We start from the raw sequence: 24,277 nt of genomic DNA, 5'->3' as shown, positions 1-24,277 counted from the left end.
GTGAACTAACCTGTTTGCTAAATGATTCATTCTTAAGAAAAGCTTTGTTATTTATTTTTTTAATTGAACATTTTCACAGTGCTTAGGTAGACAATGCGACTGTGCACAAACGAACTGGCAGAGCAGGGGGCACCTCTTGGAGAGAAAGAGTTCATTTTAAAGCAAATTTACTGCCAAAAAAGTAACAGTACCAATCTTGGAAAATATCTTAACTCAAAGAGCACAAAGATTCTCAAAGAAAGTTTTTGTAAAAGAAAATAAATATACACATGTATTTTTAATTTAAGCTTTATATTTTACAAGGTGATGTTGTGTTGCCAGGATTTTGTATCCTCCCCCACTTCATCCCCTGTCTCTCCTACCCTTTTTTCTTTCCTTTTTAGGAGTCAACCTCAAAATATGAATGATGAAAGTGGAGAAACAAGAATAAACACTCTAGGAAGTTTGCAATGAAACATTTAATTTACTTTTAATTTATTGTACTTTAATCACTGAAGAAACTGGTACATGTCAGCCACTGACGATGCACTCTAATTACCACATCTGGCTATGCCAATTTGGTTACTGTTACTCATAACTCAGATGTTCACAGTCAAGGATCTATGCTGGCTTTCAAAGAAAAAAAATCTGGAGTGAAAAGAGTTTCTTGGAGAAGTAAATAGTTACTATTGCACCCCGGTCTGAGATTTATAGGCCAGGTGGCAGGTCATGACACCTCTTCAGGTTCAATTTATGCTCCTCAAAGCCTTAGAAATGTTGCTGGAGCCACCAGGAATTTGCCTACAGAGCCGACTCCAGCTCCAAAGATTACTGCTCTGCTTATGTAGAGACACCAATTTAAACTTGAGTACTTTTTAAGTGTTAACTCTTGCTATTAAGTGTTTGTGGGCATTCCTGGCTTCAAATCAAACATCCTAGGCACTAAGCAGCACTGGATATATTCATTACATTGCTTCAGAGATTTACAAATTGACTTTACCACCCTCTATAAACGCCTATCTGTACAGTCACTTAGCAAATAAAGATGTCAAAGGGTTTCTCTAACTCTAGATTATTTGGGGTTCAGGATATCATAAGAGTTATTTCTGCTAAGTCAACAGCACTGCTCAATCAAGCTGACTTCCTAGCACTACCTAAACACTCCACGATTAAAAAAGAAAGGGAAGAAAGAGCTGTGTGGAGCAGCCAGTCTTGAAACAGCTTTTCTTTCTAGTCAGCAGTTCCAACACCAGCACAACTGTGATTGCAGCCAAAATCCTCTGCAACTCAGAGGATAGTCAGGTCTCGCAGATCCACACCTTCCTAACTTCCTAATGCTCAGCTCTGTGAGCTTAAAACAAGTCACAAACAACTATAACACATGGTAATGGAAAAACAGAGCACATCACTTCTGGTGCTGCTGCTCATCCTGTTGGCCAAAAACAGGTATGCAATTAGGCAAGCAGAACAGGCACGTGCATATTAAGGAAGCTTTAGAAATGTAAAACAGTGGCTAACACCTCACTCGGAATAAAGCACCATGCCATGAGACAATCCCTACTATATAATCTGCCCTGAGGAGGGGAAGGAAGCAGATTTTTCCTCTTCCCCTCCCCTCTCAAGTTAGTGCTAAAAACTGTGTCCACCTCTGACACAAAACCAGACCAAACCCAACCCACACGGAAATTCTTGCTGGTACTTCTGCTCATCCCCCTCTTCAACAAGTTTCACCAAGAGATTCACCTTCTTTGTCAAGACAGATAGCTCACCAAAAAGAAAACCCAATTCACCAAACAGGCTACTCTCTCTAAGTTATGCCCTGGCACAAAAATTGCATTAAAACATTAGAAGGTGTTCAGTGTGTAAGGCATGATGACATCCAGCAAACACTCTCGAATTTCAGTGAATGCCAAAGTTAACTATTCTTTCAGAACCTTTTTATGAGCAGCAACTTAGTGGACATCAAGGCACAGGGCCGACTACCAACAGCAAACAGCAATGCCTTTACCTAACTTGCAAACAGCAATCCACATCAGAATAACACAACCCAAGCGTATTTCAAAAACACACTTGGATCGCTCATACCGGTAAGTCCACGCTGACATCTGTGCCGTCCAGCAGCGCCACTCGGCAGGTGATGATGGATTTGGCGTCCCCAGCTGCAGGGATGTGGGTTGCAGCCCTTTGGGCCTCTCTCAGCCTTTCCTTCTCCGCATGCTTTCGCATGGACCGGCGTCCCAGCGTGCGGCGGAAAAAGCTCAGCATCTTGGCTACAACATCCAACAGAGAAAATGAACAGGGTTAAGTTTTTTACAGAAGAAAAACCCCAGAACCAAAACAAACAAACCTCAAGCGGAGTCAGAAAAAAAAAAAAAAAAAAAAAAAAAAAAAAGCCTGCAATAAAGTTATTAGAGAATCCCAGACTTTGATAAAGAAACGTCAAGGATCAAACAGATTTTCACTTATATTTAAACACCCACAGTCTTTGGCTGTGAAAGTCTTTGAAAGAGACTTTTGAAAAAACCCCAAACTTCAGAACTGTGAAGACGGTTGGGTGACTTCTTGGGAATACACAAAACTACGCTTAAGGGAAACATAGCGATCGTGCAGATCACCTACTGCCCTCCGCAATCTTTCAATAACACAAACGCCACGGCGCGCTCCTCAGAGACGGTGATCTTGCACAGCTGGGAGGCAACTGAGCGCTACATACCACCGGCTCCTCTCCTGGCTCACAGCTCCACCTCTCCCATCGAAAACAAGCGATAAGCGACCCTTCCCGCCTCAGAGCCGCGCTCCCAGCTCTCCGAGCAGAAATGGCTCCGGCAGGACCGGCGAGCGCCCCTCGGGCACGGCGCTTCCCGGCACACACACGGAGCTGTGTAGGGAGCCAGCCCCGAGCCTGAGGGGCGACCCCAGACGAGACCCGGCCCCGCCGGGCGCCTTCCCCGCCCGCTCCGACCCCCGCCCTTACATAACGCCCCGGCCCCGCGGCCCCTCTCCGGCCCCGTGGCGGCCCCACCTGCCGGGCTCACCTGCGGGGCGGCGGGAGCGTCCCCACGGCGGCTCCTCCAGGCCCCGGGGGCGGGCAGGGGGCGGTGAGGTAGCCCCGGGAGGGGCCGGGCCGCCGGACATGGCGGAGCGACGTGGGAGGCCCTTAAACGGGCAGCGACGCGCCGGCCATTTCCTCCCCCCGCGCTCACTTACCTGGCGGCTTCCCCGGCCACGCTCTCCTGCTCGGTGGCGGCGCGGAGATGGAGGCGGAGGGCGGCGGGAAGGGAAGGCGGCAGCCGGACGGGAGAAGGAACGCTCTGCTTGCCGCCGCGCCGGGAGCCCATCGCCCCTTTAACGGGGCGGGGCCCGGTGGAGAAGGGGCGCCCCCCCTCCCGTGCCAGGTGGTTTCGCCCGGCGGAGGGGCCGCCGCGGGGGGTGGGGGGCGCGGCGCCGACCACGTGCTGGCCGGAGGGGGGCGGCAGCGCGGAGCCTGGAGCGGGCCGAGGGCCGCGGAGCGGGGGCGGCGGGGCGGCCCCGGGGATGGGGCACCCCTGGGGATTGAGCCTTCGGGACGCCTTTCAGGTTATTTCCCAAAAGTTCTGGAGTTTTTGCTAATGCGACGTGGAGGTTTCCCCTCGGTGGTTTGGCCAGGACTGTGACCAGCCCTCTGCTGTCCAGCGGTAACTGGAACCTTTAGGCAAATGCACGCTTAAACCATAAAATTTGTAAGAAAGTCTTATCTTTAAACAGTGCCTGAAAGAGCAGCGGTAGCAGTGTATTAGATCAAGCAGAGCCGTCTACAAGCGAACACTGTTAATATGTATACACTGAAATAAGTGTATATTATACGCTATTATACACTAAATCAGTGTATATTTATACACTGAAATAAGCGACTACAAAATGCAGTTTTGTACTTTAAATGCAGCCGCACAGCCTGTGCCGGTGCCCCGCGCTTCCATCGCTCTTCTAACGTGTCACTCCAGCCCGGGCCACCAGCCCCGCTCCTCGGCAGCAATTACAGAGGGCTACACTAGACTGTGCTTTTTTTATTACATAAATATTTGTGTCCGAGTCAGTATTTGAGGAAAAGCAATATTAAACTCTTCGTGCTTAATGCCTGCTAAGAGTGACAAAGCTCGGCGTAAAGGAGCTCCAGACACCTCAAAATCCCGGGATAACTGGGACTCCAGCCTATCTAATAGCCTGGGAGAGCAGATACTTGGGCTAAAGATAACACAACATTTTTTATGCTCGGCTCTGAATCGCGGGCTGCCACCGGTCAGTCCCCTCCAGGCAGTGGAATTGGCATCATGAAACCCACATTAATACCTCAGCTCCAGTGCCTGAATAGACATCGAGTTCCCCTGATGTCATTTACTGAAATGGGGGGCGGGGGGGGAATAAAAAAGCTGGCCACCATTTGCCGACGAAGTAACAGGTTGACAACCACTCTCCTGCCGCGGGGAGGAGCAGGGCGAGCTTTGAGGAAAGGTGAGATTCACATTCATGTGCCTATTTATTCAGAAAGGTGAATTACAACGGGGGGGGTAATTTAGATATTGACTTTTTATCAGAGGAGCAAGGACTATGCTTGCTTTCCATAGCCTGTCATGAAATACCTGTGGGAGCTTGCAATAAAGTTCCCAAAGAAACCATACAAAATCTTACTATATTTAATGTGGAAAAATAATTTATCTTGAGGGTTTGGCAGATATCTGAATTCTCAGATCAACTAACCAATGGTTTGCATATCAAAGATGCTTAGTATGTAGTGGAGATCTGCCAGGTAAATGGGAGTCTCCTGCCTATTAAGTCTACACCAGTTCACATTCTCCTATACAACAAAGAATTGTAGGGAATTCCCTAATTCTTGGACGTTGTCCCTAAATGTTCTAACCATCTTCAACTATTTCTCAAATTGAGCTTCTTTCCCCTCAGTCATTCACAAAGATTATGTCCTTCCTGTAGCTTTAGTGACACAATGACTCAGTAGCTCATTTTTGCAATTTCTACTTCACACCACCCTCTTGCTACTCTTCCTGTAATTACAGTCTACTCCTTCCTCGCTCTTTGCTACTCAGATACAGTCCAAGTATGCACGGTACACATTCAGCTGCGTTATCTGCTGCTTGTCTTATATCCAGTCTTCCAGTTTAAACAAATCTCCTTCTATTGAAAAACCTCTTCTTACATCTGTTTTTCTCCTTAAAGTGCTTTCCCACTGGTTTATATTTTTGTACTTCAAATCCAAACACCCTGTCCTCAGTTTAAAGTCCTGTATTTATCAGTAAGAACATACAGGGGTCTCAGACACTCGTCCCTCCCAAGAATTTTGTCTTGTGTCCTAAGTCCTTTCATTATCTTTACCCACTTTTGTTTTGAACATCCCCTCACTTTGTGGCAGCAAATACTTCATCACAAGCTTCCATCTGGAGTTTTTGTTCTTCACATCAGTGTTTATCATACCCTCAGCTTTTTGATCAGATTATCATCTCTACTGAACACTATCGCAAATACACTCACTGCATAAAAGGTAATTTCAAAGTTATTTTTCCATTAGAGCAAATCTTGCAGTATTTACATATTTTCAGACAAAAACTTGGGCTGATGCTTTAACCAAGCAACTTAATTCCTGGTAATTTGCAACCTCTTCTAATGCACAATCCACAGGGGTGTATTTATGTCATACAATGCCAAGAAGGAAAATACAAGGTGAACATTATCTGGCACCAGACACAAATAAATGTGGCACAGCAAAACCATGTGTACAGTAGCAAGAAAATCACAAAAAAAAATTAAACTTTAAATTACTAAAGCACATCTTTATTTTGCAATTAAACAATTAAGATCCACAACTAAACTATATATATATTTTCAAGTCTGTACCTAGACAACTATTTGTCAACTTAAATTAAATATATCCACAAAATATGCATAACAGCATTTTTTCACATAATAGAATGAAATTTTACTTAAGACTAAAACAAGACTTGTTAAATGTTAATTAGCATATTTATCCTGGGAACTGCTGGTTTTCTGTAGAAGTTAGTGTATAATTTTAATGGCAAGAATTTTAATTTTATCAAAATGAGGACAAATACATAAGGCCCTTTAAAGCATACAGTAGCTGCAGTGACAAAAGCTGAATTTATTTTCACATTGTCCAGTGTTGACCAATTTCAAGTTTCCATCGTTTTCCATCAACCACCCTGGCTGCTTAGCCAAGATGATGCATTTAGGTTGTTGGTTTGTTTTTTCCCTCCCCCTCATGTGCTTTTAAACAAATTTATAGGCAGAAGTCTACTTATGGGAAGAGCCTTTGCATCCCCCCAATATTAATAAAGATACACAAGAGTTAGTCTAAACAATGCAAGAGCTGTTCAACTCTGAGATGATTTACTCCACACTTGCAGTCCATCATTCAGCAGTATGAAACTGAGATGAAATTTGACAACTGAAATCCACAGCTGGAAATGCAAATTAATTACCAGAAGTAACTGGCAAAAATATTGCCACCATCTGATTGTTAATGATGGAACTAAATAATCCTCTTCCCTTTGTATTTACACACAGTATAGCACCTGTTACAGAAAAAACCCCCAAACCTTACACAAACAGCCCTGCCAAATTGACTGGTTAAAATGGGATCACTGGTAAATGAAGCAAACCAAATGGAAAACAAATCTGGATACACTGGATAAGATAAAACCTTCACTCTCTTACCTTAATTTTCCTGTAACATTATTATGGGTTGTTACTGTGGTGCCCCAATGTACTGAGATAATTGCACTGGATCATTTATAGTCTAGTCCTTGTGGATATATTCTAGTTAAAGAACAAAAGAGCTTAACGTAAACTGTTTAACCCTCTCACTCATGTCTCAGGCCCCTGGCCTAGGTGCAAAAGGGTGACAACTTCCTTAAACTTTGTTGTGCATTATCTTTAGTTATCAAAATTCAAATAAGTTAAGTAAAAAAAAAAAAAAAGAATACTGATTTCCAGGTAATTGATCTAATGTTAAAAATAATGCTTAGCAGAAACATTTACAGTAAACATAGCTAATTTGCAGCTAGATGAGAGAGATCACATAAATTTACAAGTACCCTGTAAGTTTCTATTTGCACCTTTTTTTTTCCTTTTTTTTTTCCCAAATGTAGGCTTCATATTTGTATTAAGACAGGAAAATTGAGATGATAGAATTATCTTATTAATATCTATTTTCTGAACATCCCTCAGAAACACGTGAACAATCAACAAGAAATGGCTGGAACAACAGCAAGCATTCGTACCAGGGTGTAAGCCAAATCATCTCTGTACAGAAACCCATTAAGCATCTCTCTCCAAACCCAATTTATTTTGTCCCATAGTTCAGTCAGTAGTAAGCATGACATAAAGTGCTACTATTCAAACATCAAAACACTTTGAAAAAAATTATCCTTTAAAATGTGTAAGCTTGCTAAATATGAAATACCACAACCAACAAGCTGCCAGCCAGTCTGTGAACCATCATTCTTGCTACAGCAGACTAGAATCAGACATTTTAGTGGCTTTTTCAAATAAGGCTACTAATCAAAATGTCTAAATCTTAAAAATGGAATATTTCAGCTTTTTTTTGAGAAAGTTGCTAATGTCTCCCCTTTTTACCATTGAAATCTCAACGAGCAAAACATGCCAAAGCCAATAGTCAGAACTTACAGCCTATGCACCAGATCAAAACTTGTAGCAGGAGAAGTCCTATGAAAAGATAGACACCTGTGGGAGTAACAAGCACAGAGGTAAAATCCAGTGATAAGGAACTGGCCTTCTTTGCAGACTTCTAAACAAACAAGTGACTAAGTGCAGTGGGATAACAGAGACTGGACAGAACAGTTACACTGAAACAAACCAACCATTTCCTCCTTCTAACAGCTTCCAAATCACCACTAATTATAAATACCTGCATATTCATGCAAGATCCACAGTTAATCAATGAATATGTTTTTACCAATCTTAATACTGGATCCTAGCACTAGAAGCAGCAATGGGAAAGAACTTTTTCAGTCTCAAGACAAAAGATGGGTACACTAAAATTGGCAAATACACCCAACCCAGCTGACTGGGGACCTGAGATGTGAGCTATAAAAAAGACTGCAACTGATATTAGAGGACATCATTCCTCTACTTGGTGGAAGTCCAAATATGCAAAATTTTCATGTGGACCATAACCAGATCACTCCTTTTATCCTCAGGGCTGAGGGGCTTGCTGATTGCCTGCACAGTAGCTCTACAGTCAAAACTACAGCATATGTACTGGACAACCTTCTTTTGCTTGGAAATTGTAGAGCTTGGTGCATCTGTAGAGCTTTTCATGCTCATGCTAATTCCCTGAGCCACCAAACATCACCCACATACCTGCACACACTGCATAAGCATAAAAATATCACATAATTCAGCTCCACAGCATGCCTGGAGCTCCAACATCTCTATGCCAGACCTTCCCTTCGTCCTGTTTCCCTGGGCAGCACAACTGCAGCACATCTGCTGCATTTTGGCCCTTCCACAGGTACCATGAAGCTTTTTGGAAGGTCTTCATGGAAAGTTGCCAACTACACAAGTTCCATAACAACCTCCTCATGTTCCTTAATGTCCCAACTGCTTTCTCATCCTTTCTTTACTAGATGGTGTGCCAGACTGTAATCAGATATTCTAGAAGAAGTGTTATTGCTTTATCTATATGGCATATAAGCTTTTGAGATTTAACAGAGAAATGTGGAAGAAATGTCAGCTAGCATTAAATCTAGCAAGAAAAATCCCCAGGCGTTCTCTTTTTCATAACGGGGAAGAGAATAGATAAAAATAAAATGCATAAAAGCAGTATTTTACTGCTTAAGACCTACAAGTGATTGAAAATACCAAATGCTTCCAAGTTCAGGATAAGTGAAATTTTTCAGCCCTCAGTTACCTGGGATATCTAATGCAGTATTTCTCAAAGTGGACTGGCTGACAGTCTGTAGGTGGTTTATTAAACAATACCTGTATCTTATTTCATATTTAGCAAAAGTAAAAAATGCTCCCAAAAACCACTTAAAGCCCCCACTAGAGCCCCATGTCTTTCTATGAAAAACCCCCTTCAAATCCATTTTAAACAAGAGATGGTAGTGGTAGTTTTCAATCCAAACCTAAAAGTAAAACCAAAAATCCTAACATTTTACATTGGCACAAATTTGTCATAATATTGCTCTTATTTACAATGAAAACTACTTTTTTTTTCTTTAACTGGATTTGCATCATGGAAGTGTTAGAAACATACTCTTTCCCACACCCACCCAACATTTTTCCTAATCAAATGGTATGAAAATAATTATTCATAAAATCCAACAGTCATAACACCAATCACATATAGCTCTATAAGTCATTATGTCTGAAAGATACATTCATGTTTTGTACAGCATGAAACATACAAAAACTTCTTTAAAAAACTCTTAAGGATGATACAGATCTTCATAACCCAAAGTAAAATATTAAGCAGTTTTGCTTTTTTTGGCCATATAAAAATATTTTAAAGGCCATTTATACCACAACAGGTAGAAAAATTTAAATGACTGATTTATGCTGCAGAAAGGCTTCAGTGCTATTCTCTTTCCCAAGCAGTTTTTGGTTACCTTTATCCTGGCTTTGGAGAAGCCAAAAGCCACTGAGTTGCTAATGGCCAATTAATTAAGAATAGGTACTTTGTTTCAAATTTTTCCCCAGTGCAGCTAGTTAATAACCTACAAGTCAGTGCAGAGGAAAATTTTGAGGAGATCTACTATTGTTGCCTGTGTTTGTAATCAAAACAGTAATGACAGATGACCAATAATACATATCCCATGCTTAATTGTGGTATAAATGGGACTTTTGAACTTGAACTGCTATGGCAATTTTACATAAGAATATTTAAATATGTGCCATACCAATGCTATATAATGCTGCATAAACTCCATTTCTGATTTCCCTCAGGATAACAGGGCAAATGCTATTTTTGTTTACAACTTAACTATGAAGAAAATTTCTTTCAGTATAATGGATGATTTTTTTTTTTATTTTTGGACAGTAAGTGCTGAGTTCAATATAACCTTCTAACTAGCCAGTAACTCAGCTAATGACCTCATCATATGGAAGTTAAAGAATTATAAAAAAGAATTTTCATTTGTTGCAAATGGCTTAAAATATAACTGAGATTAAAGCTACCATATTACTCTTTTTCAGTTCAGTTCAGATCCAGAGATTCTTGTAAAATTTATTTTTCACTGAGGGATAACATTGACTTCAGCATCAAATCTAGAAATATAAGTAACAGGGCCACAGCCCTCCTAATATTATTTTGTTTTCTAAAAATATTTAAAACTCTATCTTTCATTTGGCATTGTAGTTCTTGTTCATTACTAAGTCATAAGCCAGGATTTCACATTGTCTGAATCCCTTTTCATTTAATAGTTCATAGCTGATCTGTTTCAAATGTCCATAGAACAAAGTATATTATACAATATAATTCTTCAATAGTTAAAAATTATTTAGCGTAGAACTTTCCATTTAAATTCTATGCTATGTATATAGCTTACAACAAAATTTAATGGATAAACATTTTCAGGAAACCAATACAATAAATTAAAACTTTTAAATAGAGGGCACAAAGTTATGCTGTCAGAGGGCAGTCAAATAAGTGACTCTTTTTTTCTTACAGTATATTACACTGGGTACCTTGCTTCTGACTTGGTTTCTGCTATACTAGAAAAATATTTAAAAATGGGGACACTTATGCATCTTTAGAATGAGCTCAGATACTGTATCAGACAGACATTTCTTACAAATCTTCTACCTACTTAAATAAGATGCAACCCATACCAACTGGAACAATTTTGCACAAGCATAACAGAAGGCGACTGGGGTCATTATGAAATTAAAATTAAGTTCTGGGATAACTTCATAGTGTTCTCCTCCCTTCTCCCCTCCAAACAAATAAAAGAAAATAAAGGCAGACCTGTACGAACATGGCTTGAAATCAACTATGAGGACTGAACAGGTTAATTAGAAGGTAATGGAATTAAGTCACATCTGATTGTAAGTTCAACTTAATTATCAGTGCTATTAAAGAGTTATGTCTAATCGAGTAAAACAGCTATTCTCAATAAAAGGATAAAACAAGGTATCAGCTTCTAATGACCTACCAGCATTTTGTAGTAAGATGCTAGTAAGTTACTAGTTGGAAGGAATGAAGGAATGTGTCAGATTTTTGATATAATTACAGCACAGCAGCATACAATGCTCATTCATTATGTTGGCAGAGGTGCTTTTGCTACAGAGTAGCACACAGGTACTTGTATAACAGAAGAGGGAATGGTATTTCCATGACCCCTTGTGGTAACATACTCCAAGCACCAAGGGCCATTTAAAAAATCTGAACCCATTAAGATAAATATGACAGGACAATACCACCCCCATGGAATCATGAGTGCCTTTCACTGGATGTACGCTGTAAGTCTCAAGGCACTTAAGGGGTTAAGACATAATGCATGCACTAGTTCCCATCACATAATCTGAAGTCACACAAATCAGAATACACCAGTGTATGACACACAAGCTGTGCCAAAGAAATGCTGTTTATTTATGTGTTGGTTTTTTAAAATTTTTATTGTTATTATTTTGTACAAGATGCTGGTAAGTGGGCATTATGCAGCTACTGCTGGGTTAACAGATGCCAGCTCTCCTCTAACAACCAGCTGGTCTCTAGTAAGGGTGTAGGACAAAGTGTGCTGCATCAGTAGGCAGTGTGTATCTATCTAGTATTGGCAATATTGCTAATGTTGTAAAAAACAAAACTGTGAGAGTCTGTACATAGTAAATAAACCTAGCACTGGAAAAAGACCATGGCTTAGTGTATTTTTTCATTTGTTTTTCATTTTAAGAGACATGGGTGTAAAACAGAGTGAAATAATTCCAAGCCTTGTTTGTAGCAATTCAACCAGAAGCGCAGTATATGGCACTACAATGAAATATCGGCGATTACCCTGAACACAATCAGTTCTTTCAGTCCATGGTTTGTTCGGAGCAAATCATGAAAATAAAGTCTTCAAACAGATGAAGGTTAGAAGAGTTTCAGAGACTGATTTTGTTTCAACGTAAAGTGCAACAGTGCTGAAGTTTTCAAAGTCCTTTGTCAATTCTTTGCTGTACTTCACTATCATTTCCTGCAAGCAGTATTATGGCACAAAGAATGTTGCCAGTTCATTATAGAGGACAGGATTCCTCAATTGATATAATAGGTTTTTTGCTCTTTACTTATGCAGTGATGCTTGTAAAGGTTTAATAAATCCTTCTTCATACACCTTCAAAATAGCTTCACATACAAATCTGTACTGACTCTGAAAAGGAAAGTAGATTCAGTAAATTGAGAAGAAATGTAATAGAAAAATGTCATTTGGAAACAGAAAAGGCCTCTAAGATTTCCCCACCCCATTCTCTTGACAGGCCAAGAACTATGTTTCAAAGTTAGTTTAGGAAACATAATACAAAGGGAACTTTAGATGACAGCATTTTGTTTCTTAGCAGAAGAATAGGATGAATGGCACTTTGAAATATATACTGAAAGTCATTACCCAAAACCCCAGTATTATTATTACAACATCACCTATTTAGCCATTTTCTCCTCTTTATTTCCTTGCTGAAATTTCACTGACCTGAGGTTTCCATGCCCTTGGATTTAGAAGCCATATTTTCAAAGCACTTTTTCATACTTACATTAACTCAGGCATGTTACTGGCACCTCCCTGTCAGATCTGATTTAAAAGAAATGTTTCATGTTTTAAAAACCCAAACCTCCCATTTCTTAACATTATTTGTCTAACTCTTCAAGGCACTGAAGTCTAGCGCCTGCATACACAGAGGTGACTAAAAGTTTGTTTTATTTAAATAACAGTTAAAAAACCCGACAGTAATCAAATTAGAATATAATGAAAACAAATTGAAATAAATGCAAAGCACCACAACTCACACTGCATCCTGCACAATGAGTCTATGCTAGTTAGAACTCCAGCACACCTGCACTGTCAGTGTTGTGGAACAGCCCTGTCTATGCAGCAGTTAGTGATGTCAGATCTTAAGAGATTAACATATGAACACATCTAGCACTAGAGCCATTATTTGCTGTCCTGTCGCGTGTATATAAAGGAGTTCATTTCTCTCCTTGGGGTCAATCCGCGTTTGTCCCCAGCGCGCCCCGAGGGCGGCGGAGCGGGCCGCGCACAGCGCCCCCCCGCGGACAGCGAGCGAACCGCGCCGTACGCACGGGCCCAGCTCCGGCTGCCGGAGGAGGAACGGGAACGGCGGATGGCCATGGAACCTTAAAAAAACCCCAATTCCTTTATTAGACCTTCTCCCTCCGATGCACTTAACACCTGCTTTTCACTGAATCTTGAAGTTTTTTGTTTTCTAAGAAAAATTAGGAAGCCAGATTATATTGAGCACATACTGTGAAAAAATGCAGTTAGAACTCTCACCAGTGCAACTCCTACCTTTACTAATAACACTTTCTCCCCCTCCACATATGTTAGAAAGACAGCCATCCATCCTAAAAAACTGTGACAAACAGCAAGAGCCATCCTTTGCTATTTTTCATGTATCATCACCTTTCCCATCCTTCCTGTGCTACCTGAATACAACTTTTTAGTGAAACATGAGTACTGGAACATGAATTCAGCACCACTAAATGACTGATGAACTAGAAATGGAGACACATACATACTTTTTGTCAGCCTTAGCACTCTCTGAAGAACAAAAAAAATTTATTCAAATTTTATTCAAGGAACAGCAGCGTGGATATGAAAATTACTACAGCAACTACCTTCAAGTAATTGTGATTCAATACTGGATCTAGTGCCTTTTCTCCTTCAGGATGCTTTCTCTCTAAATGCTATATACTGTGAGTAAAACTACACCAATTACTCATGATTACTCTTTCAAAAAAATAAAAAAAACCTGGAACTATCCAAAGTTTGGGACAACCAAAAATCCAATCTTCTTTTTTTCTTTCTGAAAGACAACACAACTCAAACTTTTCACCCTTTTTAGGTACTTTCTAAAAATGTAAACACTAAACTAAAGTGCTCTTAGAGATATGAAATACCTGACTGATACAATAACATGTCTCTAAATCTGTTCTAAAACTCATACAAATCTGAAATATAATACACGAATTATCTCACAAAACTCAAACTTTACAGGTGCACAATAAGTTGTGGCATCTTAAGGTATGAAACCCTCAAAAGAATCCTTTAGTAAGTTACTCTTTTTAGACTAAAGAAAAAGGTACTTAGGATTGCTTTGATGCATCTCACATGAGATTTAATACACTGATGTTTACAAATATTATTTCTCTGATAACTTGTCTTTAAGTCATTTACAGGGCATAATTAAGGCTTTTTCCATTACAACTAAGGCATCATAAAATCACTGAATTTCATCACTGAAGTTTTTTCTTGCATACTTTGGTTCTTTCTGTGTTTATCTTTTATACTACTCCCATTCTTAACACCTGGAATTACGCTCCTTCTTTCTTCTCTGAGTAATTTTTACACTGCTTAAAATTAACCCTTTTTGTCATTATTTCCCAGGTATCCCTGAAACAGCTGTTGCTCTTTTTTCAAGTTTTCTCTGTAGAAATTTAAAGAACTGCTCCTTTCCAATAGCCTTAAGAATTTATTTTTACCTGGAGCCAAGGTTACAGCTACACTGGGTAAAGGTGATCTCTGCATTATGATCAACAAGTGCATTAAAAATCCATCCAGTATGACTGGATCACAGGAAATCATTGTTCTGCAGCCCAGAACAGCAGGGATGATACTCACAGGTGTTTGGATCATCATGGCTCTTTGATCTCTCATGGTTCTTACAATATCTAGAGGATAAACAGGCTGATTGCACTCAATGAGACACATCGCTGTCTCCATCGTGATCAGAACCCCTGTCCGGCCAATCCCAGCACTGGAACAGCAACAAAAACACAAAGTGGAAAATGAAATCAAGTGTCTGGAGTACTGCTCATGCTTATAAATCTTCCTTCTCCTGGATTCTCAGGGTTGCCCATTGTGGCTCCCATACTGCTGGGTCAGGGACAGGACTGGTTGTGTCTGTGCCTGGAAGCAGCCTCAGTCCTGCCTGAACAGAGCAAAATCCATCAGTACCCATCAGAAATGCCCCTCCTTGGAGGAGGAAGTGCCTCACCCAGCCACTCCCCTGAGCAGAACTGACAGAGAGAGATGTCTGTTGAGATCCCATTACAAACCACACTGACATCTAGGGGATAACAAAACACGAGTGCATGCTGGACATGTTGTCAGTTGGACCATTGCTGAAATGATTTCTGCAATGTTGGGCCAATAAAATCGTATTCATGTCCTTCAAGCAATGCATACCTTCCTATTTCCAAGTTAAGTAAAGGAACAATTACTAGAAACCTCTGAAGGGTGACAATAAGGACTGTTTTCTTGTTATTAAAAGGAATACATGATAGCAATCCCTTTCAAGACAAGGAAGTACCATAATATACACATATCAAAATGGCAAAATTATCGAGAGCTAACAGACAAACATTTTCTCCTTAAAAATAAAACAAATCTAAAGATTCATCTACTTTTATATACACATAGGCTTTTCCAGAAGTGGCAAGCATTAAAGACTGAACATTTAATCTTGAATTCAATGAAGAGTTTCAAATTTTTCAATTAATGATGCACTTTTGAAATAGACAACAAATATTTCCCCATACTGGAATATAGGAACACATACATATTTTGAAATGCCAGCATTATTCTAACTCATATAATAAATCAAAGTATTTGGATCTAAAGTGATTAATATAAACATTTCAAACTTTGAAAGTCACTTGTTCTGATTTTAAAAAGCTACTTCAAATTAAGTCTGGCTAAACTACTATTTAAATCTTTGTCCAGGAGGTGGCATTAAAGCTACTCTATATTTCAGTGATGTCACAAGAATTTTAAGACAAGATGTACATTTGCTGGTTATATAAAATGATTCAGTAATATTTATATTTCTAGAATTTATGCATATAGAACTTAAATGCAGAATGCTTTATCAAATCCAAGTACAAACAAACAGTAACTGTCAAAGAACCTAATGACTCATTTTACAATTTCAAAAGATTCAGAGGGCAACAACAATAGAAAATGTGATAATTTCCCTATGACAAACATAAGGTAGGGTAGGACTCTTCAGCTTAGAAAAGGCAATCACTGATTGATGGAGTAGAACACTGAGACAGGGCATGAAAATCATGAAGGGCATGGGCAGGATGGGTGGTTCCTATCTCATCTAGAACAAGAATTAGAAACTGTTCAACAAAACTAGTAAGAGCTTGTAGAGATAAAAATAACCACATGACACAACATCAGAAACCAGTGGTTTATGCAGCTCAATATAACAAAAACCTTTCCAACTCCTTAAGGTACTGGTTGCTTTATAATCTCTATGAGTTTGGACCATTTTGTTTTTAAGCTATTATTATTGTACAAAATAAAATAATTTTCCATTAGCTACTTTGATTCCTCACAATAAAGTTGATGGCTTAGTCCTGAAAACAAATTTTGTTGCACTAATGCCCTGTCCTATTATACTGAAGAGGTGTTAAAAATAGAGTGCATGCACCATATGGAGGAACACCTGGGCTCCTTCTGCTTGACTCCCTGCTGGAATTTGGTTATACTTCCCAACAGCCACCAAGTTGGGCCAATTAAGTAAATTATGTGATAATCCATCTCTTTTCTTCTGTAAAACATAAATTTTTCATAAAGCTTCAATTGAAATTATCAGTTTGGAGCTGAACTGGTGCCTCCTTGAGATGAATGAAACTGTTCCTACTCTCCAGTGTTGTTTTTCCAGTGTTTCTGCACATTTTATATCATAGAGGGTATATTTGGCTGCCCATTTTCACCATCTTTTCACAACCACATTAACCAGAAGTATATCAATAATGGAAGCTGAGAAGCAGTATCAGTTAAGACACTGGCATTCTGGTACTAGTTTCCCTAGTCAGTAAAATTCACCCTGACCTGCATAAAACAGAACTTGAGAGCAGAACTAATGAAATACAATTTCTGATACACAAGGTGCATTTTTCTTTTTCTTTCATCTCCTTCAATACATGTCTAGTTTACTTGTAGTCTTCAAATTTGTTTTATCCCTTACACTTCTCAGCTTCTCTCTGAAAAGAACGATATATGCCTGACTCAGGCACACTGACTCTCTGAGGAGTATTCAGAATTCAGAGGTCAAATATTCACAGAACTGCTCTCCAAGAATTGTGATAGCACATGTTCACTTGAAAACAACTGGTATTATTCTAGTTTGCTAATCAGGTATTTTAAAATGATTAAGGTCTTGAAATTCACTAAAGAAATGGAGAATGCTATAACAAAGTATTGCACAAGGAAAAGAAAATTACATTTCATGTGCGTGTAAAGATCTAAACAACAGTTATTTTAACTCATGACAAAGGTAAATTGTTGAGAAAAATGTTTCATCTTAATATAAGTATCAAAATACCACATAGCCTAAGACTACAGGCCTGAGAGAAAATGTCTTTTAATTGATCTTTTAATAAACCACCACATTTTCCACAATGGATCATTTACATAACTACTCTAGAGCTTTGTAGAATAGGAACCTATTCCTCATGGTTACCAAGCATCTTCTGCCATTCCCCTGAATTATTACATAGATTGTTACCACAAGCATTTAAATTGGAAAAAAAAACCCCAAAACATCCCAGCAAACTGCCTGAACAGATCAACACATGTTGCTATTCAAAATCTTGCTTATTGAAATGTGATCACCACATTAAGTATTTATTTCAAGGTTTGAGTTTTCCTGTCATCCCCAAAGCAGATACTATTAAATATTTATTTCAAGAACAAAGCACAGCTTTTAAGAACAGCTATTTGATGATAAAAAGTTCACTTTGATGATTTAATAAAATGGGAAAAAAATGTGATACCTGCAGTGAACAACAACAGGTTCTTCTCTGCCAGCCCTCTTCTTTCGCACAAGACACACGAAATCGAGGAAATCGCTGGAATCATCAGGAACCCCATGATCAGGCCATGCAATGTACTGGATTTGGGTTAGCTGGCGGCTTTCTTCTTTCTAATCAGACACATCAAATTCAACCAAGGGTAATTCAAGTCCCATTTTAAAAAAGTGCCAAAAATAATAATAAAAAAATCAATAGTACATTTATAGCAACTTGTACCATAATCAAAGTGACTTCAGGCAACTAGCAGTGCTTTGTGAGCACTAACCATCAGTCATCCTGGACTTTACAATTACTTTTTTTTTTCCTTAAAAGTAAAAAAGGAAATCCACAAATGCTTGCATCTTCAACAGGTGAAAAAAATTACAGAGCACGTAATAGAAAAGCAGTTAAAGGATACCAGCAATCTAACTGAACACTAGATGTACAAGAAGGTGGTCATATTCTTAGCCAAATTTAACAGAACAAGATAGCATCTTACAAGATCAAATGACAGAAGTGGGGTAAGGAGGGGAGATCAGACATAAAAGCTTTCCTTCAGACCCTGTGTGAACAGCAGCAGTGTTTTGGCTTGATCTGACCCTCCTACACCTAAAAGGCACAATGACTTTGTTTTCCCCTCCCTCCCGGCCCTTGCTGTGATATCACAAATATAATCAATGGCCTCTGGTTGGGGGAGGGGACAGCCCGGGCAACCAGAGTCGAATTTCAAAAGAAGAGGAGCTACTGCACTTTAAATAGCCTTTAGGCACTGAATCATTTACAGAGATTCCACGGCTGATAGCACATGAGCAATTGTCTCAACAGGACACAGGGCAGGAATTTTAACTGCAAATTGACTAAAAGGCAGCTCTATAAAACTGGCTTCTCAACTGGTAACTCAAGCAGTGAGAAATAACTACGTGAACTAAATTCCAGATATTCATTTCCAAACATTTCTGACGTTGAAATGCTGGCTGAGGAAGCTCTGAAAACTACATATGCCCTGAAAAATCATGCAATGCATGTACAAAAAGGTCCTTGTTTACATGTAGCCACCACTCCAGATTCATCTTTCAGCAGGATTTATCTTCCATCTTCTTGCACATATTGTTCAAGATGGAATTATTAAGAATTATTTGCCTTTACAAAGACTTTCCATCATCAGTGTGATGATGAAACACCTCTAATGTCTCAAGTTCTGAAAACATCAAGGGAATAACAAGTTTCTCAACTTCTTTTATTACTCTTTTTCTTGGGCCTTGTTATGAAATACCCCAATAAAAACTTTTTGGATAATATATCCTTCATGTGATCCAATTAATATGATTATGAAAAATGAATCTCAGTGATATTTTTGCTTGTGAAAAGTTTGTTATCATTTTATGGACAGAATTTCTCCTAGGAAAGTACATGACAATTAGTTTTCTAGAGGGTTCTAGAAATACACAGTCTCATTTATATGGATATGCCACCAAGTTGAAAAGAAAATCTATGCATGTTTTCGGTAGTATCCAAGGATTCTGCAGATTAATACATGAAAATATATTAAGATTTTACCTCCAGATTAGTCAATGTCATTTCTCGAAAGACATAAGCAGGATTTCCTTCTTCTGAATGGCAGGTAATCTGAAAATTCCCATATGATGAGCTTCCTGATGGCTCTGGCCAGTACTGATGGCATTTAACCTAAGGTCAACACATTTTTAAAGATGCCTGTGTTTAAATTCAGAGTATAATTTTCATTTCCTCTAGTTTTTATACCTTTATTTGTTACAGATTATTTTGAACATTTTGTAAACACTATTTAATTACTTACCAAATAGACTTTGTTACCTAATTACTGTTTATAAAATAAGGTATCACAAAGATTTCCTGTTTCTCCTTCCAAGAGGACACATGTACCAACTCTTGCAGTTAGTTTAATTGAAGATGGATGCCGCCTTTAACATCCATTACAATTTTTTTAAGACTTTATCTATAAATATTCCATCTTAACACTTGACTGACAAAGATGCTGCTTTATAAATATTTCTGACCTCCAAAATCCTAATCTGATCTTCTCAAAGTGCATTTATATGGGAAAAGAACAAACAAAAAAAAAGGGAAATATGCAACAAAAAAGTTGCTAAGCTAATGCAGAAAATAAGGGGATGAGGATGGTGGACTTCAGGGACTCCCAGTCAAGTCCTCAAATGTGAATGAAAACTTCAAACACTGTGGTTTTCTGAAATATGGTTTGAATGCCTAATGACAGAGGTCATTTCAGCTCAAGTGTACTTTTGCATTTCCAACCCACCTGGCGAATCTTTAAGAGCAGCCAGATTTGCAGACTTCCTGCTCCACTGAGACATCCCGGCATGCAGTGGGATAGTGATGTCAGAAGCCTCATGATCAGCTTTAGAGCAGGGAGTCTGCCTATGGGTATAAGACAGATAAGGCCTTTTATTTCATTATTAAGCAGCTCTCTAAAGAACTCCACAAATATCATTATTGAAGGGGTGGGGGAACCTCAGAGAACTGCCATTGCAAGTCTGTTCTTAGCAGATCTGCAAAGAAAACTCAAAGTAAAAGGGCACTTGTACTGAAATTCCCTCTAATCGTGTTTATTTGGGAGCAGGCAGCATCATGCAAACATTGAGTCACTGAAAAATGGTTTAAAACCACTGCAACTTCCCTTCAATTATTTTAATTCTATATAGAGTCCTGACCTCACAGCAAGTATATGGTTGTTAAAAAGTCAGAATATATACAGGCAGCTGAACTACAATTCAAGTTGGTCAGAACAGCCACAACCCACTATAAATCCATCTTCAAAAGAAACCCTGATATGGAGGAATTCCACTGCCCTATTATGGCAGACAGTCATTTCTGTCCACACACTTAACCAGCCAGTGCTACTGTTAATGCTCCAGACTAAACCAAGTAACTCAGGAATTACACTGTGTATGACCACACTTGATTGTTTTGCCTATCTGCAAAGGATAGAACTGCATGAAATCCAAAGCTATTAATGAGAAACTACAGTTTAAACCAAAACCAAACAAGCCAAAAAATTCACCTGAGGCCTTTTATAGCATCATACACAATTATTTTTACTAATTTTAAGTCTTAATTACTCTATTACTGGTATTCTATTTTAACACATTTCATATACAAATTAAAGGGCAATGATTATTTCACATGATTAAACAAATCTTTTATAACAGAATAACATTTTATGGGAAATTTTAAAGTGTTAAAGAAAATCCTTGATAAGACAGCCATCCAGGCATGGGATATTAACCCTACAAAGCTGTATTAGGCTGCATTAAAAATTAATCTCACTACATATCAAAGAAGTACTCTATGAAAACTGATGGAACTTCTTGGAGTTCCTTCATTTGCAGTTTGGAGAAAAAAAGTTCTAGGAAGCTAAATTCTAGATGCTTTTTACTTTACAATAAGGAATCAAACAGAGCAGACTGAAAGTATTTGAGGAAATACATGAAGAGTTAAGTGCATTTCAAGACTGAACAAAGTTTAACTATTGGCTACATTAACAACACCAGAAGGTTTAAAATCTAAGACTCATCATTGCAAAAGAACTGGGAATGCCCTGCTCTTATGAAAAACACTTACAGACTGATAGAACAGTTCTGGTTGGAATGGACCTTTAAAGACCATCCAGTGCAGCCCCCTGCAGTGAGCTGGGACCTCCCCAACTAGACTGAGTTGCTCTGAGCTCCATCCAACATGACCTTCAGCCAGAGAGATGAACATTCACCACCTCTGGGCAACTTGTGCCAGTATTTCACCACTCACATTGTAAAACTTTCTTCCTTATATCTACTCTACCTACACTTTTCTAGTTTAAAACTACTTCCTACTATCCCCTTGACATATATGCCATCACAATATATTCCTCTAATCTTTTAAAGGCTAATCACTAACAGTTTGTTAGAAGATTATGGAAGTGACATCTAAGGAAATGTTTTACTTACTCTGCCCCGTTCTACTTGAGTTGTTAACATCACAACCATGGAAGAGCCTTGCTCCCAAGTCATCTGCCAGAAATCAGGACAAGTGTTCGGTAATGGACCTTGGCAAGCAATGTACTGGTTTATTATTGTGGAAGAAGGGATTTCCATCTAAAAGAAGACAAAGTCATTATTTCAATTCCTACATTACAGCAAATGAAAGTAAGGCATCACACTTTTACAGTTTGGTAACTAATTTTTAAAAAACCATCCATGACATTAATTCTATTTCTTAAAGGCTAGCAAATATGAATTGGCTATTATTTAAGAATAATAGGGAATTCTTTAAGTGTTTCACATGCAAAATTACTACAAAGATTCAAATACACTTTACATATGAACTGACAGTCATGTAGTTGCCATAATGAAGATTAATGGGTGAAAAAAGAAATTACAGAGCAGTTGGCAAATAATTCAGGTGCAACTATTTCTTGCTCTGTGGCTTTTTGACACTAGCTTTTAAAACACAGATCTCAGAATTTAATATCTGGAGTTTTTTTCATTAAATAAGTAGCTGTAAGTTTTCTGTTATTAACAATGAATAAAATAAGAAGCAAAAGAAATTGATACCAAATTAAACTTTACTGTTGTTGAACACAACTGTCAGGAAAGTAATCAGAAAAGAAGAATTAATTGCTCTGGAGAGGGCTGGCTTCAGTTTGCATTTTTTCACATTAAATGCAGGGCTAGACTTTAAACATTTCTGAAAAGATGTGCCACCAAACATTAGGAAGGAAATATATCTACAGGAAATTTCAAATCACCTGACTAGAGGCTTAGTATTCCAGCCTGAACTAGATTTATAAAAAATGATTTTTTAAATCAATTTTTTCATTGAAAAACTATAGAATTACTTAATGTCAGAAGCACTTCTGAAAAATACTACTCACATTTATATAATTTGCATTGATGTAATCTTCATTACTTTTTAAAATAACCCGTGTAGCATCATCTGAAAATAATTTTAGAAATATGTTACTTATTTAGTAACCACAGTAAAATACTTTCAGAGCACATATAGACATAGCAATACTTACAAGGCGAAATGTCTCTGTATCTATTTTTGGAAATGTTTTGAGGTAATCTGGCACAAGACATTGTCATTCCAGGCTTTTTCCTATACAATTGCTAAAAGACAAAGCAGATGGTCAGAACACAATAGATGCAATAGTCTCATTATTATATTATTGCCTAAATAGAATTTGTTCTAAAAAGTGGTGCTTTTTAGAACATAAACTATAGAGCAACAGTAGCTTCCACAAACATGAAAATACGTTCAAAAATAAAGCACTATAAATTTAGTTATGCTCTGGGATCACTGAAAATGACCAAGATGTAGCCAAAACTTGGTTAAAGACAAAGTGAACATTAAATTTCAATCTTTCACTAGAACATTGATCCAGAGAAAAAGTAGTATTGTATAGTGATAAGTGAACTCACTGATACTGAAATCCCACTTGGTCATTTGGGGCAAGCAGATTATGTTGTGTATAGGCATTGCACTTCTTTCAGTTAGAATTTTTGGTTTTTTCCCCGGACGTCCTTCTGTATTCCAATAACTTTAGAGCAAATCCTGGTTACCTTTCACTTTTCCTGTACAAAATTGCTTTTGAGAGGTTTCTGCCCTTTCATGCCTTAGTCATGCATTGCCACAACCCTTGTGCTACAAAAAATATTAGTGAAACGATCCAGATTCAAAAAAAGCACTTAAAAAAACTTTTACACATTGAAGCTGCTAGGGAGAATAAAACTTATATTAAAGCAGAATTCTAAATAACTTCGGAAAAAAAATCCGCTCTAAATATAAAAGGAAATTCTACCAAAGTTGTTAAAGAATAGTATATAAAATGTATTTTACAGATATATGTTGCAAAATACAATGCTAGGTCTCCATTTGGTGAAGAAATCACAGAATTTGCACTGCTGTGTTTTACGAACCTACTGTTTCCTGCTTTAAGCCACTTGATCTCATGCATTTAAGAGGGATATCACCAAGGCACAAGTCAGAGCTGAAGAAAGACCATGGGTATCAGCAGCTTAATGCCCCACAGAAAATGCACATTACTGTTCTGAAATATGTCAATAAAAATCAACCATTTATAAAAAACATAGTTACACTAGCCTTTAACATTAGGGCAGTATTTTCCATTGGTTATTTTACCTTCCCTCATCAAGAATGCCTATAGAATGTCAACAGCTCAGTGTCATTCAGTTTCTACAGCAACTTAGGTATGGAATG

General features: G+C 38.4%; 2 protein-coding genes across 7 annotated transcripts in view; both read right to left on the bottom strand.

The window, feature by feature from the left end:
- Positions 1 to 3,351, bottom strand: part of EPB41L5 (erythrocyte membrane protein band 4.1 like 5) — a 52,288-nt gene extending 48,937 nt beyond the window's left edge. For 2 of the 5 annotated variants that reach the window (XM_077181623.1, XM_077181624.1), the window contains exons 1-2: positions 3,015 to 3,140; positions 2,065 to 2,249 (exon numbers count right to left, since the gene is read on the bottom strand). In XM_077181623.1, the coding sequence (XP_077037738.1) occupies positions 2,065 to 2,249; positions 3,015 to 3,114 (285 nt within the window). In that variant the 5' untranslated portion in view covers positions 3,115 to 3,140. Of the gene's footprint in view, positions 1 to 2,064; positions 2,250 to 2,692; positions 2,895 to 3,001; positions 3,141 to 3,186 lie in introns of those variants that run through there. The other 3 variants (XM_054636643.2, XM_077181627.1, XM_077181626.1) reach the window with 3 other exon arrangements.
- A 2,420-nt stretch (positions 3,352 to 5,771) lies between these two features.
- The window catches only part of PTPN4 (protein tyrosine phosphatase non-receptor type 4), a 110,368-nt gene continuing 91,862 nt past the window's right edge, over positions 5,772 to 24,277 (bottom strand). The window contains exons 21-27 of one of the 2 annotated variants that reach the window (XM_054636739.2): positions 23,076 to 23,166; positions 22,929 to 22,990; positions 22,003 to 22,149; positions 19,580 to 19,708; positions 18,005 to 18,153; positions 14,838 to 14,973; positions 5,772 to 12,356 (exon numbers count right to left, since the gene is read on the bottom strand). In XM_054636739.2, coding sequence (XP_054492714.1) covers positions 12,270 to 12,356; positions 14,838 to 14,973; positions 18,005 to 18,153; positions 19,580 to 19,708; positions 22,003 to 22,149; positions 22,929 to 22,990; positions 23,076 to 23,166 — 801 coding nt within the window. In that variant the 3' untranslated portion in view covers positions 5,772 to 12,269. Of the gene's footprint in view, positions 12,357 to 14,837; positions 14,974 to 18,004; positions 18,154 to 19,579; positions 19,709 to 20,318; positions 20,438 to 22,002; positions 22,150 to 22,928; positions 22,991 to 23,075; positions 23,167 to 24,277 lie in introns of those variants that run through there. The other variant, XR_013183090.1, reaches the window with a different exon arrangement.

This window comes from Agelaius phoeniceus, chromosome 7 (genome assembly GCF_051311805.1).
Source record: "Agelaius phoeniceus isolate bAgePho1 chromosome 7, bAgePho1.hap1, whole genome shotgun sequence".
NCBI classification, from domain to species: Eukaryota; Metazoa; Chordata; class Aves; order Passeriformes; family Icteridae; genus Agelaius; species Agelaius phoeniceus.
The sequence above is the reverse complement of the archived record's forward strand: the minus strand, read 5'-3'. Positions and strand labels throughout refer to the sequence as shown.